This window comes from Folsomia candida, unplaced genomic scaffold, assembly GCF_002217175.1.
Source record: "Folsomia candida strain VU population unplaced genomic scaffold, ASM221717v1 Fcan01_Sc006, whole genome shotgun sequence".
NCBI classification, from domain to species: domain Eukaryota; kingdom Metazoa; phylum Arthropoda; class Collembola; order Entomobryomorpha; family Isotomidae; genus Folsomia; species Folsomia candida.
In genome coordinates, this window is record NW_019091198.1 from 4,511,831 (window position 1) to 4,528,726 (window position 16,896).

The 16,896-nt window shown below is 38.7% G+C and overlaps 1 protein-coding gene across 2 annotated transcripts; it reads left to right on the forward strand.

Annotated features, from left to right (window-relative positions):
* The first annotated feature begins 6,293 nt into the window (after positions 1 to 6,293).
* On the forward strand, positions 6,294 to 16,121 carry LOC110850934 (protein gooseberry). 2 transcript variants are annotated; one of them, XM_035853157.1, is made up of 7 exons: positions 6,294 to 7,300; positions 8,373 to 8,682; positions 9,695 to 9,807; positions 11,673 to 11,872; positions 13,614 to 13,806; positions 14,779 to 15,080; positions 15,198 to 16,121. In XM_035853157.1, the coding sequence occupies exons 1-7, from the start codon at positions 7,225 to 7,227 to the stop codon at positions 15,402 to 15,404; spliced, it is 1,401 nt and encodes a 466-aa protein (XP_035709050.1). In that variant the 5' UTR covers positions 6,294 to 7,224; the 3' UTR covers positions 15,405 to 16,121. The 2 variants fall into 2 exon arrangements, with proteins under 2 accessions (XP_035709050.1, XP_021954233.2); XM_022098541.2 differs by having other exon boundaries at positions 6,295 to 7,300; positions 8,379 to 8,682.
* The last annotated feature ends 775 nt before the right edge of the window (positions 16,122 to 16,896 follow it).

Genomic DNA, 16,896 nt, shown 5'->3' on the forward strand with positions numbered 1-16,896 from the left:
CACTTTATTCAACAACCACTATGACATTTTGAAAGTCATCTTCTCCTCTCTTGCTGTAATGAGTGACACACAAATGAGTTTACCCAGCCAGCCAACAACAATATCGTGGATGCAACAAGTGTGAAAGCAAGACCAACTAAGGAGTCGACACAATCATGCAAATAAAAGAACCCAGAAACAATTTCCACGGCTGCTCTGTGTGTCCAAGGGAAGAGGAAAAAGGCTGGAATTTGCTGCATAATATTTTTTGTGGTCGTTGAGCTTAAAATGAATGAAATTAGGTTGATTAGTTTCATACGACGACCTTGTACGGACATATTTATGTATGAATTTTGCATTTACAAAGAACTAAATATTGCTCATTTTAATTTTATAATTTACAACAAATTTCCAAAAATGTCAACTGTCCAAATTGACAAATTTCTCGCCGTCAGAGAAATCGATGAGATAAATTAACTGGGTAAAAAAGTACAAAGTATGAAATGATATAGAGCAATCGATTGATGGAGAATGATATCCTTTTAATGATCAATTCAGTCTCATTCATTTCACTGCATTCTTCTCACACCATCTTCGTAAATGATTGATGAGTTTTAAAAGAAGAACTTTAAAACGACGACGTCGACATACATAGGTTGCAAGTGAATGAATCCAATTCCAGTCACCCTGGGTCTACTTCATTCATTCCAGAAGAGGCGGATTAAGAGTCCAAAGATGAATAAGACGAAATCAACCAGAATTCACCATCAGTTTGTAATTGTTGTTTTTTTCTCCTTGGTGTAAAGGAGAAGATAAGACAAAAGGAGGCATTGTTTCGCCTTGGGCAAGGAAACATGTTTTGTCTTCTCTCATTCATGGTTTTCCACCCTCACTAAAAGTCTTGATACATTTTTGTGGGGGTGGAAAATTGAGAAACTCTTTATGCAGATGCATTTGTGCCATACAATTAACCAATTTTAAATTTCGGTGATTATTATTTAGTTTCTTAACTTATTTTAAAACAAGGTTCTTCACAGTCAGTAAAATGGACATTTTGTAACACATATTTTTAATTCGGTTTAAAAATATGTACAAAAATGAAAAATTGATTCAGAAATAATGCTACGTTTTTGTTATTTAGCCACAAATCGAAAACATGGAATATAAAAGAGGGAGAAGGAATTGGACCAATTTTAGTTTTGTGAATGAATAGAGCTGCTCTCCACACGGGGTCCAATTACATTTTCAACTCTTGAACGATGGATGATGATCCTCTGTTCTGTTCTCACTTCTTATTATTATACATGTGTTATTATTATGTGTTACTGCTGCTGCTCCTGCTACTGATCATTGTTTAATTCAAATTCAACTCTAAAAATTTGGTCCTCGTAACTCCATGTATTTTTTTGGTTCAAGCTGTCAGTCACCAATTCAAAAGTTTGAACGAAATGAAGTGAAAAGCTTAATAGTGGCCAAACCAAAAATAAAGCTCACACATGCACCCGCCAATTATTTCGTATGTATTTCGAATTCACAAGACTTTCATTCACCAAGCTGGCTGGAAATGGTCCATCCTTAATATTACTAAAAAAACAATCAACAACAATGGACAACTGCCACCTTTCCACTTTTTTTCAATCCCTCCTCCTCCTCGCCTCTTGTTGCTGCCCGTTCATGTTGGGTTTGCTCAAATTTTTAATTGGCCGGAAATTGCTTCGTTTCAACGCTCTTTTTTCTCTCTCGCTCTGTCCCAATTTGATACATTCTCACCAATAAACTGATCCGATTTATAATTATGACCGAGTTCACAAATAATAATATAACTTTTTAGTTCGATAATGGAGCTTGTATTCCTTGAATTGAATGATGGTCGTTGTAGAAATTGTTAAATTTTGTTTAGGCGAATGTCACACGCTTAACACACATCTGGTGTTGGATAGCTTTTTTAAAGTGGGGCCATGATACAAGTACTACGTACGAAAAGAAATCCATTAAACCATTATTGTCCGCAGTGATGCATCGTAATTTGTTTCTTTATAACCACAGAGGAGCCAAATTCATGAGCATTCCACCACTTTAGACTTGGACATTATTATTATATAATAACTGCCATTATATTGTATCCTCGTGTCGCTTAAATGTTAACAATAACTCAAAAACACCCAGCCGAGAATGCCAGAGGTCTTATCTTTGAATGCATGAATTGGGAGAGGCAGAGAGAGGTTAGACCACGTTTGTGTGGCTGGACCAAAGGACACGACTTTACTGTGAAACAAACATGGGTCCATTATTAAAGAATGGTCTCCAGGAGCCAGGAAATTAGATCGTGCGACATCCCATTGTTTTATTTCCTCATCACTTCCACCACCAACATGGGGCCACCCTGTCATGCCATTTGCTTCGTATCTTTGTTGTCCCTTTCACCTAAAAACAAATAAAAAATCCTACTCATTTTACGTAAACTGGAGGTAGGCAGACAGCCATTGGCGCACTGCATGGCTAAATAATATGCTTAATTATTTGGAATTTTTCCCTGTGAGAGGAACAAACATTACGAAATATGTTTTTGCTAATTTACTAAATTCCCTGCATGTGATTCAAACATGTTTCTAGTTGAGTATGGGATTATGGAGAAGAAGAATAAGTAAGTATCTAGAAGAGCGGGGTGTGATATTAACGGGCTTAAATGAGTTTTATGAGTGAGAGAGGAGTGTCAAGTCATTCTGGCGAAATAATGGAATGAGATCAGTCATCATCATCATCATCATCCAAACCAACAAGTTGTTTCTCATATCGAACTCCTCCAACGGAAGACGGAGACGATACCAACGAGCAACATGAGATGCTCCAGATCCACTTTCTAATAGGGTACCGTCGACAAAAGGAGTTATTGTTTTGTACCTCTTTTTTTGTCTCAGGGCTCAGCGGTACGAGTAAGACCCAGAGGGGCGTCGGAAACTTAATTTGGAGGTGGAAAGTTAAAAAATGAACAAGAAAAATTGTAAGATTTGCCTCAAAAGGACCGAAAGGTTGGAAACTCTGGAAACCACACAATGCGATCCATTTGTCTTCTCACTCTCCCCTGCAATCTGTACACATCAATCTAACACCTTCTCCCTCAACAAAGTCTCACCAAATGATGCGCCTTCGCCTCCTTCGCCCTCCTGTCTCTCTCCTTCCAGGTACTGATCGCAACGGTCCACGGATTTCGACCGGACCGCAGGTTTTTATAATCTATGTAGCACTTAATATTATATTTCGGTCCGAGGTCCTGGTCCAGTTTCGGATAGCCGTATTTTTCGGTCCGGTCCTAATTTTACAATCGCTACTTCCAGGTATCAGTTTTAGTTCTAGAACTCACAAAGAAGCTCACCTATGATGAACACCGAATTGATTTGCATTTGCTAAAAATCCTCAAATTTACGAGCAAAATAATTACAATTTTTTCATCCCGTTTCTTTTTTTGCATCTTCACTCGGTCAAATTGTAACGTAAACGAGTTGCGTGTAGAACGCATTCATTTTAACAAGAAAAGGAATGGAAATTGGTGGTGAGAATCTCTGGTTAGCTTCGGTGTTCTGCTTTGCATTGTCATTGTTTAGTGGTCTGTTTAGTGGCATCAGCAGCAGTAGTAGTGCACCAGTACACAAAATATAATGTTCTTCCGAATAATAGTACATACTACTGGCCCAGTTCCATTATCTCGTCAGCATCCAAAGTGCTTTTTCCTCTGCCTCAAACATTGTTCTAAACTTCGAAAGTTTATTAAGAGTCATAATAGAATAGAGCTGACTGATTATGAAATTTTAGCGGATTTTTATTTATATTCCAAGATTTCATAAAACGGTGCTGCTTTAAAGTTAGTTGTAGGATGCTCATGTACGAAATAGGTTTTAGACACATATTGCATGATCAATCCTGTCAGTTGTTCTTCATAAAAAGGTCCTTTCTTTCCCCGAAAAAATGATTAATCTTCCCACCGAAAGTGTTCCCATTTCTGGCGTAAGAAAAGAGCCACTTGTTGTTGAGACAAGAAGATGGTGCATGAAAACGTAACACCGCTTTTGCTGCCGTACAACAGAATGAAAATACAAATGTATGTATGGCGAAGTGAAGAATATACTGTTCTTCTGCTAGCAACACACTTTTCCTATTCTGAAATTGGACTGCTTGGGATGTGAAATAATGAAGGGTGATATAATGTTGCTTTTTATTCCAGAAAAGAAAAGCCAAAGTTTCCACTTTTCCTGCATCATGAGTCCTGTGGTGTCGGTTACTTTGGGATCGGAGGGGTTTCCACCTTCACCTTGGCTCCAACACTTTATCAAACTTTCAACTTTACCAACTACACAATGCACTCAAAATATTGAGCTAATGATTGAGGTAAAGGATACAAACATTTCAGATGTAGTAAAGGCCACAAGAAGACATTATCAGCAAATTGGCTTGTCGAAACGTCTCAAATAGCGATGAAATTTATGGAATAATAGTATAATTTCCAGAGCAGCTGCGTAATTTCGTCATAATATTTACTACTAAAAATAGCCATACATATGTATGCATACCTGTAGGTACATATGTACTTGCTTGATTTTATGTAAGAAAAATAAACAAGTTCTAATAATATGTATTTACTTAGAGGCGAAGAATGACAAAAAAGTGACGTAATTTGCTGCAATACTGGTGGTACTAGTCAAGAAGCATGCAAATTACTGTTGTCAGATAATTTGCATCCCCCAGAGCGTACTTCAGGTGGGGAATCTCGTTTACCAAAAGTCTCCACGCTTGATGACAACCCTGCTCTGTGCTCTGCACCAACAATACCAAAGAACTAAGGAAAACGACACTTTTTCATGAATAAAGAGCAAGTCAAGTAAGTGAAGGTAAAGCAAAGAATGTTGAGTGATTCACATTCAACTCAATTCAAGTCACATTCACATCACAATTCAACGAAGCAGTCGTTTTGTAGTGGGGACAAGGTAGCGACATATCTCTGCAGGCACATAAAGTAGTCATTGGTAAGGAGCAGTGGTAGAAATAAAACTGTGTGACCATGTTGTTTTGGGGACTCTCATTACTCTGTACTTGAAAAATCAATGCTATTTTCATACACCGCCACAAACAACACAAGGCTTCTGAATATTTGGCTAGTTATTGGCAAAGGAATGGGCGAAATGTTTCAATACGTGCAATTTTTTCAGCACTGTCAAAATAAATGGACAATTATCCATCATACTCAATCACGAAATATGTGAACATGGTCTTGAGCAACTCGGTGGAGTTGAGACAAAAAACGATAGGGTTTTAAAGCACACTTTACGCTCTGTCGATTCTAAGCCAAGAAATGTAGAAAAAATAAAATCACTGCTTGCTTGCTTGGTGGTGCGTTAGGTTTAAAGCTTAGAATTTGGTGTGTTGCTACTCACTCGAGTCTCGGTTGTTGGGATTTGAACGTTTTATAACTCTTCCAAAAATAAAAATTTAACCAAAGAAGCCAAGCAATGAATTTAATGGAGAACGTCAAGCATCATATCGCACCGTGAGAACGGAAAAAGCTAGCTCTCCGAACCAAAAAGAACAAGTCTAAATTGTAGTAAAGGCGAATTCCTGACTAATTTTAGCAAGCTTTTCGTTAATATTTTTAAATTTTGACATTCACATGACACATTTTAACGTCACCCTTCTTTTCCAATTTTATTACAAGTTGAAAAAATGGATACCTTGTTTTAAACAGGTAGCAGGTACATAGTAGTTAAACGTGAGTAATTGTGGTGAGCATCACTACTACACCTTCGTCGCCGAGAATTAACAAACTCTGCAATAAATGACATTGCAAATTGTTGATGAATCCATTTCAGTCATCTTTCAATGTCTATTTAGCTTGCACACACACCTTTGTCACTTTTTTGTGTCTTTTAGGATGGGTCAGACGTCAGACGGTGTTTTTGGCAAAATCGAACTTCCAAGAAATCTCATTACATTTGTTCATGTAAAAACATCATTAGAAAATCCAGATATTTTGAGTATTAATTATCCGAAATTTCTCGTGCGAAAAAAACATGTGCTTGTTTAACAAAAATTGGCTAGTTTACCACCGGGTAAGAAGAATGCATTGGAGGAGGCTGTGTAATAAAATATTAAAAAGAGGAGAGGAGACAGAGATGCGTTTTTATCGAGAGTGTGAAGAGAGGGGATTTGGGCGAATGGTGAGACAGCCTCCGCCTCACCAACTTATGAGCCCCCAATGGGTTTGTCGAAAAAGTGGCAGGGGCAGGTTGTCTACTCCAAACTGCTTATTAACTCTTCTCTCCTGGCCAACTATCTCATCCATCCATCCTCACCCGCACCGCATCACCTGCCGCATCCATTCCGAGCCGACTATACCATATTTCTCACAGAATTTCTCAAAATTCGAAAAATTTTCAAAATTCAAAGTTTTCATCCCATTATTTCATTATATTTCTACTCCCACTCCCACTCATTCATTCTTTACGACTCTCTCGGTCGTCGATACCGTACTCTTTCCGATGCATCTTTTTTAAGAGAAGACTTCTGCTCCAGCAGAAGGAGTAGTGGGAGTTGTACATAAATAATTGTAACTCTATTGTAATTGTAACTCTATAAAGAAAGAAATCCAATCTTTGTGAGCATGTCTTTTGTTGAGAAACCGAGGTCCAACCATCCCAGCCCTCACGATACGATGCATGTACATCAGATCAGGCAACGTTCCATCTCCTCTCTGCGAGTAGTAAATAGTCGTCGTTGTTAAGAACTTTTAAACGAGGAGTCTCACAACCACCCAACGAAAACCAACCCTGTTTGTTCTCAAAGCGATCCTGCTTAAGTGAGCAGTCAACTCGCCTCATTCATTATTGGTTTAGATGCCAAACGATTCACACCTCAACCACAAAAATATATTACGACCTGATACTTCACAGAAAGTAATTAGTTGCCCATTGTGAAAATTGGAGAAATGATAAAAAGTGCCTGGAAGCAAAAATATCACGTTTGTGCGACTTCAATTCACGCATTTTACAGTTATTGTTCTTAATCTATGTAATTGACAGGAAGAAAGTGAGACTTAAGTTGAAGACCTTGTGCTCATCATCGTCTTGTTTAAAGTGAAGTGAATCTCAAAAGTGATACTTATTACGAATAATTAGCACTTATTACTTGAGAGGGGTTCAACAGGGAAGTTGAGATTTCTGTCGACACCGTCTTCTGCTGGACTCATTTTATCAATTCATGCTGGGGACGCCAGACATGACTGTGACAAATATCGCAATGATGCGACCTTGCTTCACAGGGTATCCGTTTGCTGGTATGCGAAATTTATTTTCTAACATAAATATTTCATGCTTATTAGAGATTTACATATCTACATATTTTTTACCCAAATTCTGCGTTGGGTTAGTTACATAGAGTTTGTATCACACATAAAACAAGGAATTGTTCTGAGAGATCAATGCATTGTTGGTTACAAGTGTCAATATGGGTAACAATGTGTTCTGAATAGCATTTTACATCCCACGTGGTAGTTAAGTAACATCGAGTTAAAGAGAAGATAATAAAATCTAAACCCAAGCGTCATTCACAACTATACGGCATCTTATTAAACCCACTCTTTTCTTAGTACAAGAGTCCTTCTCACTTAAGTCAAATAGTCCACAAAGCAAAAAGTCAGAGTTGAACTTGAACAGCGAAATACATGACAAGTTGACAAATTTTCAATGAGCGAGTCAGACCCTGAGTCAGAATTGATAACCAGTGTTGTAAAACAGAACGACATGTTGTAAAACTACTTACAGCCGTAAAATTGGAAAGTGTTTGGCTCTCTGGTTGTAAATAATTCTCTGAATACTAGTTGACAGCTTCTTACGATGGGAACCGACCAAACCAAACCATTGTAATGCGATATTAACAAAGTTGCAAGTTTACTCCTTGTCACCCAAGAGCAGTTCGTCTTAATCTTCTCCTGATCCTTACGTACATACGCCAACAACTAAAGTTAGTTTTTGACTAAAGTGTCCCCTCCAAGGAAGGGGGTTGGCTATCCTGATGGCATCATTCAACGAGTCATTGGACCATAAATCACGGCTGATTGATGTCATAAGCCAAAGCAGTTCTATAAATCTTTTGAGAATCGCTTAGTACAAGAACAAAACGATAACAGGAGGACATCATTATCATCACAGGGTTGTCCGACAAAATTTATATGGGGTTGCTGCTACACACTTGTTAAAATTAGCTATCTAGCTAATCATGATTAAAAATTACAAATAATTTCACAAGTTATGATATCATAATGAAGAGTAAAATGACATGGATAATCAAAAAATAATTGTTTGATTCTACTTGGCAAGGCTATAATTGTTCCTTGATTTGTTCCCGAGAAACAGGACAAGGGCGCGTAAACCAGTTGGGGGGAGTGTTCATCAACGGACGTCCCCTCCCAAATCACATACGATTAAAAATTGTGGAAATGGCCGCGTCTGGAGTTCGACCATGCGTAATTTCCCGACAATTACGAGTCTCCCATGGCTGCGTGTCCAAAATATTGAACAGATATCAAGAAACGGGTTCCATTCGTCCCGGTGTCATTGGTGGCAGCAAACCTCGAATCGCCACACCGGATGTGGAGAAGAGAATTGAAGACTATCGCAAAGAAAACCCGGGTGTCTTCTCGTGGGAAATAAGGGACAGGTGAGTCCATGGATCAAATTATACGTATTATTATCACCAAGTTCTATTTCAGGATGGAAACACGCTTTCTTCATGTGTGTACATATGTACTCATAACTGTTTCCCTAAGCCATCCATACTTATTGGGACAGGCATGAAAAAGTGCTCATTTGTCGTAGGGTCAAACTGGATAGGTTGTAAATCTTCCGTTCGTTCTTCGAGGAATTAGTTGGTTTAGTTAACAGATCAGTAGCAGCATAAAAGGAAATAGTTTGTTTTAATTAGTGAGACTTGTGTCCTCAGCCCCCGTAGGACACGCAGCAGTGAGCCCAGGGTCGTAAAATGGGAGAGACACAGAAACTCTGAAGAATAATCCCAGAGTCGTTTTCTTAAACTAGTTTTAATAACACGAAGACGTCTCTTCACGTTATCGGCTGGCTGAGGCCATTTATACGAACGAACAGAAGAATCAGTTGACAGAATTTTATTTATGACACCGAACTGGGTGAAAGACTTAATACGACTCGGAAGGCTCCTTCTGGTCTATGCCACTCGAATATCATACAAGTAAACGGATAGAAGAGACTAGACGAAAAAAATAGAAAGGGTTCCAAGACGTGGGATAAGATGTCCCGAAATTGTACATCTTACATCACATTTCTGCAGTTTTTTTCGTAGAAGCACGACATGCAAAATTCAGTGAAAACCATAATGATTAATGAGCAAGTAAATTTCAAACTTTATCGTGCATTAAATACCCCGTCACATGAGGAGAACATAAATTTTGGGCGTGATGGTAGTAGCGATTTTTACTTAATATATCTACATATGTAAAACTGATAACGTACGCATTCGACGAAACAAACTTAAAAAACAATACTCTAGAAATACCAAAAATGGTAACGGCTATGTATTCCGAGAGCTTTTCACGTCTTCACCTCCTTATCTGTTGCTGCATTAGTGTGACTTTGGTTATCACTAAATATTTGTCAGTCACTAATAATTCTAATTTATTTCTTTACGACCTACACAGATTGATAAAGGAAGGAATATGTGACCGATCCTCTGCCCCTTCCGTTAGCGCGATCTCCCGACTGCTCAGAGGTCGCGAGGGTGACGACATGGACAAAAAACCTTCTTTGGATGGCAAGTGAAAATAATTTTGTGTTGTTTAAAAATCTAGCTAGAGATTTAATTCTTTTCCTTGAGTAATGTTGATATCTTGTAAAAAAAACATGTACAAGTGGATGTAAGTGGGCAAGTGGGATACATCATTACACGTAATAAAGGGAGAAATAGAAACGAGGGGAGGTTATCATCATCGACATTTGAATTAAAATTAAGCTGGTAAACTTCACGACAAAAACAACCGGAAGGGGTTGTTTGAAAAATGCGTGCAGATCATGCAACTTTTTGATATGAAACAAAATAAATTATTACATTACACCACCACCAACCAACAACACAACCAGCAAATATGAGCCAACTAACTATGTAATATGTGAATTTATTAGGCTGATATGCTACCACAGCTGCCGGCGTTTTTGAAGTGTTTTTTCAAGCTTATTCTCACTCTCGACATTGTCATTAGAGTAATTGCATGTGTATTGTCGTATAATCCGTACATGCAATCATTTCATTATAATATACAATATTTTCTGCTGCAATTCCTCCTCCTCCTCCTTCATCTCCGTGGCTCTAGAATTGCAAATTTGCTGCATTTTCCCTCATACGGAAGTTGGAAAATTTCTGCTGTCAGAAATTGGAATTCTCAAAAAGACTGCATAACACGAAATGTGAATATGTGCAGTTTCTGGGCAGGAGAAGACGAGCCGAGTTTGTAAAAGTACAGGGTGTGAGACAGCATAATGAAGGCTGTGTACTCTGACAAATTGACAAATAGCCACAAATAAATATTATTACAGAGAGAAGGAGTTGAAACAAATACGGAGATGAAACCTTAGGGTCGCATCCCGTAATTAGGGCTAAAGAGGCGGCTCCTTCTCCCTTTCTCTTAAATAAACGCCACACCGACAATGCACCATTTCACACGGCCACAGGAAGAATCTCACCGTGTTTCTTTCAGTCAGAAAAAAATACATGCAACCAACATTGATTTCATAACTTGGAGAACATCAGGAGATGTGATTCAATGTTTTACTCCACCTTCATTTAATTTTCCTCCAAGCCCTGCACTACGTAATATCTATTTGGTGGATGGAGGAATACCTCATCCTCAGTGCGTTACTGTGGCTCCTTCACACAAATTTATAATTTTCAACCAGTTTACTCTTTGCTCAACGAGTCAACTAATAAGTCAGAAAAGATACCGACTCACCGAACCAGCCCCAGACACATTTGTCTCCTTCATTCTTCATTTCGAGGAGAAGGCGAGGAAAAAATCGGGGTCGGTTTTTTATACTTTTTGTTCTATGTCGGTGCTACTTCTGAGGCATGGAAGAAGAGGAATTGATGAATATTATGCTTACGCGTGGGTGGCGATAATGAATGTACACTTTTTAATTTATACGAGTTAGCGTTCTTTTCTGGATTAAACTGGCAGAACTTAATTTCGCAGTTTAGCTTAAAAATCATTCCTGCGTGACATTTAATACAAAAATTAGGCTGAATATTTATTAGATTTCATAACTTGGCTACGTGATGGTGGTCCACACGTAGTTCAAAGTATGAGAATCTTTCACGAGTAGAAGAGACGATCTACTGTTGAGTTGGATGGTGTTTTGTAGATTTTGATTCTTTTATTCAAGACCTGCCTCTGAATTTAATTAATTATGTGAAGCTGCACAATTCAATATTCTGATTTCAGTGTGCCGTGTATCTGTTTAATCTTTGAGAATATAAGTTCCTTGTGCTTTTTGTGATTAAAAGTTTACTCCTAAACAGTGTTATATTTATCTAAGTCTCAAACAAGTTTACTTTCGTATTAATTTTGCTCGTTGATGTCAATTCCTTGACAATTTCCATAATTCGTGTCTCATCTGTATCTTTAGGTGACAAGAGCTCTGACGGATCAGATTGCGAATCCGAACCTGGAATTCCTCTAAAGAGAAAACAGCGTCGAAGTCGCACAACTTTCACGGCTCATCAACTGGACGAGTTGGAAAAGGCGTTCGAACGAACCCAGTATCCGGACATCTACACAAGAGAGGAACTCGCACAAAGGACAAAATTGACAGAGGCCAGAATACAGGTTAGTTATTATTTTACAAAAATTGCGTCTTTATTGTCACCTATCGATACCAACATGCAGATAAACGACGACCATAAGAATATTGCACATTGCCCCCTTATTAATTACGTTCATCAGTTGTTACTGCCTGTAAAAGAGGGTCCCGACTTTTATGATTATATGGTTTATGCTCATCACATTGCGGTTGGGATATATTGCATAAGCTGTTCAATGCCTACCCACACTAATAAACTTCTGGCAGGCAACTGACTTCTGATCTTGCCAACAAATTAGGCTGATCCTCATCTCTTGAGACACCGCTGCGGCGTGGCATTGTTTGTGAGCTATAATAAGAAAGAAGGAAGGAATGGATGGATGGGATGGTCAACGTACATAATTCTCACTGCGCTGGATATTTATTTATTACTGCTGCTCTAATAATCCAACAATTTTTGTGGATGCGCCACAACGACGAGTGAAATGAACAGGAGTTTGAAAACGAGGAGACGACGAATGTAATTTTGAATTATCATCAACCATACAACAACTGAACCAAAAACTAATCGGTCTTTAGGACTTTGGGTCTCCTTCTTCTTTGCGTCTTCTTGTTATTATTAACTGCCGGAGCCAAACTCAATCGACTAGTTGCGTTTCTCATCTGCTCGAACGTTATACTTACAAAATCGCAAGTCATTGTTGTCCTTTTAATGAATCTCCAAATTTTTCTCACAGCTCATAACAACACGGCGATGGGAGTATTTATAAGAAATTGGAAAGTATCTCTTGGTGAGGATGAGTTGTCGACGAGTGGAATTTTTACACATATGTCTACATACATAATGATATAGGAAACTGGGAAGATTTTGGCTTGGGAAACCCAGACAAAATTCGAATGGTCTCAAAAATAAAATTAATTGTTTTGTTTAAAGGCATTATGAAGAGAAAAAGTTTTTCATCAAAAATCTACAGGCAAAACTGAGATGCTGGAAAAATAAACGACCAATATTATGTACTTACGTATACCCAAGCTGGAAAAATTTATGCAAACTTTTTACACTTTCTTCCAACCAAAACTTTGCACTAGAAATAATTATGATCACCGGTTGTAGATAATTTTCGCACCTTGATTAACTTGTTGAGAAGCGGCTTTTCCTCCTTGATGAATTTTTATTATTTGGCACGGTCTAAATTAGTTTGTCCAGCGAGATGAACAGTTGCATAATAGGAAATTCCTTCTTCCATTATTACCTGCTACGTACCATCCGTCAAGGGTTTCCTTTGTGGACGCCCAGGGCTGTGGATGAGATAAAGGCTGCATTGTTTGCGCTGATGATTCTTGAGCCGAGACAATTGTTTTGAGGGTTGCTTTCAAATTCGGTGGCTGTTGGCTATTAAAAGTATAAAATTGATTCCTGCATTGATGAGACCGACCAATCTGTACGTTTCTCTCTGTGTGTGTGGTGGTCGAATTGTTTATAATTCATTTGCTACCGAATTTGGCGAAGGGATTGACAGGTTTAATTAATTCAAGACCTTCTACATGCATATGTGCAACAAAGGTGTTTTTGTGTTGCATAAAGTTTCGTCTTAATTATGCATGTCTGTTGCGGAATGTGAGATTTGTATTTGTTTAATTTTAATATGTTGCCTTAATAATCAAATCGTCCACTACGTTACGTTTGCCACGGCTCGAATTCATGTTGAGAATTTAAAAATCGTTGCAACTGGGCACACATAAAAATGTGATTGTTTTTCACTCCAGGTTTGGTTCAGCAACAGAAGGGCCCGACTTCGGAAGCAGGTGACGAGTGGGAACGGGAGTAGTTACGGAAACTCGACGGGGATGAGCATCGGGCTTCCCGTTTACCCCACACCCACGTCGTCCTACGGCGTCCTCGCGTCCCACCACCCGCACCACTCCCTCCACGACTCCCACTTCGCGGCCACCCCTCAAAGTAAGTTATGATTCAAATATATTCCAGTGCATAAAGTACGAATTTTTAGTGATATGCATGCCAGTTGTTCATTGTAAGGAAACAAAAGTCACGTCCAGTCGTACCTACGTATGTGCACACGTAGGAGTGGGAAATAAATGCTAACATTGAAAAAGAGAAAGTGTGACCAAAGTCATGTAACAAGAAGGTGTGGTGCCGTTCATTGAATGGATGGAGGATATAGATGGAAATTGGAAAATAAACAATTTGTTTTATCCGACAATAACAAAACGCCTCGAACCAAGCTGCATCTAAAATTTAGCCCGTCTAACAAATGGGATTGTTGGAAACAACACCTTATTTTATTTTATTTTATATGCATGCTAATCTACCAATAGAAATTAACTGAGGCCTGTAGATGGATGGCCCGTATTTAACAATGCGTGACTGGCAGCATGCAGAAATAGACAGGTTTGCTGTAAGCACGACACGATGATGACGACGACGACGGCTACATAGAGATGAAAAATTCAATTTCTTTTTTAAATTTAGTTAGCTGTCGTATTGTTTGCTTCTGATGGTGATTGTTGATTTTGTCTGTCGCCGTAGTCCTGCCCATTGCAGTTAGATATGTATGCAGATACATAATCTGTATAGTAAATATTTTAAGTGGCATACAATTCATTCGACCTTTGCTCAAATTCAGCCACCTCAAATGCCCTTATAATAAATTGGGTGGTGAATGGGGTAATAATGAAATGTTGATGAAATGGATGGCGGAATACTGCATCGTGTAAAATAGAGAATGATTGAATATGTAACGCGACGTGATCCAAGGTCCTCTTACTTGTGTACTGACATCCGTTCTCGTTTTGTTCGAGTGACTACGTATTCCATGATTTTGAAGAAATAGTTTTAGTATTTGATTAAATGAGAAATTTGCAAATTTATTGTAATTTCCTGTACTAATTTCCGGCCCTCTGTTTGTGGCAGGTCCTACAGATTTGTACTCATCGAGTGGCGTCGGCAGTGTCGTGACTTCTCAGTCGCAGTTAAGCGGACTAAATCCTTCAGGTTCTTCAATGACCCCAATGGCCTCCTCCCCCTCCATGGGCACCATGTCGATTTCAATGGGCTCGACAAATGGGTCAATGTCGTCACCAGTGAATGCAACAAGCTCCTCATCCGCTGCTGCTGCGGCCGTTGCGGCATCCGCGTCGTATGCGGCCGCCCTCGGAAATTCTCTCATGGGGTCGGCATATGGGGGCTCGCCCTCATCGATTTTGTCCTCACAGGTATGTAAAAAGTGCACAATTTACATATTTCTACGACATAAAATAATTGTCAAAAACATGACTTTCCTGTTGTTATCCCGCCTCAATTTCAAAATTATCTGTAAATGTCTTATGCAGATGGGAAATGGCTCATCCCAATCAGGAGGACTTGGCAGTTACGGCGGTGGAAGTCAGGGTCACGGGATGCAAGACGACAGCCACTGGGGCTCCCTGGGCGTAGGTGGTCGCTCTGGTATGGCGTCATCCCTCACTTCGTCCTACTACTCTCCACCAGGTCTCATGGGTCCTGTTCCCCCTCGACATCAAGCCTACTACGGTTGGTAACACCAGAACCGCCACGTTGTTCATGTAGTACCCAAAATTACTAATTTATAACCTGGAGGCACACCTACTTACTCTTCCAACTAGATCTAGTTGTAGTTCATTGCGTAACTGCAACCTATGTGCTATGATTGAAGAATTAGTGTAAAGAGCATAATGGACTCGTTTGAGAGCGAACGAGGAGGAGGACAACAAAGGTACTCAACTCATCTAATTTAGCAAACGGCACAAGTATTAAATACCCAAGAAATGTTCAATAGCTTTATATACTCACTCACTCTTCTGTGGGGTTATTTGCTGCTAAGAAAGTAAGATTTGATTATAAACACGGTTGCCTTAAGAGACTTGCCTTGTATGTAAAACTGTTGCTGCTGTACGTACGTAGTTATTGTGTTTCGTCTTACATAACCCCTTTTATGTTTGTTTGTTGTTATTGAAACTTTAATGCTACAAATCTTATGAATACGACTAAAATGCATCGTTGCAGTGTTAAAATGTGTAATGTTTCGTCATCAAGCAATTATTATTGTAGTGAGTACATAGCCTTATAATTATAAGTAGTTAATTGTAACTGCTGGATAATATAGCTGGATAAGTACATACATAAAATATTTATATTACATACATGACGACTACATTTGTGTGGTTATTATAAACTTAATGTATACGATTTTCGTGTCTATTAAACTATTTCGATTATAATGGAAGAAATTTTAACAACCAAAATAATCTCGCAACTGAATAAAATAATTACTGTAAAGATTATGAACTTTATCGCGTAGTTTTTCTCGTTTCTTTACATGCCATAAAAAATTAGGGAAAAAACTTTACAAGTTGGAACAATCGTTTAACCGTACTTTTAAAAAATCATACGGAATACCAAGTTAATTTCAAATCCAATCTGCATCATTGAATGTAAATCAAACGATTCTTGAATATTCACGAGTTGTGAATTTGGAGAGATTTTCGAAACTGAAAGTGAGCGTGCGGTGATTTATGAAAGGCTGGGAGATGAGGGAAGCAGCGTATGTTTTCGAAGCCACCTCCATTATTGACGGAGAGGTGCATTTTATTTCATTTCATTACAAATTGTAGTTTATAATAAAATGTGCGTGTTGAATATTTTGTTGGTTACCAGGAGTCACCAGTTTTTTGCTTCATCTCTGCCTACAACAATTTAGCAGCTTTTGAATTTTGTTGCTGTGAATAGAATGAGAGAGAAAATGATGGAGGAACAAAACTGACTCTTGTCAAGCGTGTCGAATACTTTGCATCCTTTCGTTTCGTAACACTAGCACTGAATAGCACAACACAGCCAGTCAGCCACTTTAAATTATATGTTCTTATATGCACAAGATATAGTTTTATCTACAGCCTGTAGTGGCGCAGGTAGCCTTAACTTTTCGTTGGTGGACGCATAACATTTCGATGAGAACGGAGCAGATGCAATTTCCAAAAGGAGTCGTAGTAGAAATTTTTGAGGTGAGTGAGGTGA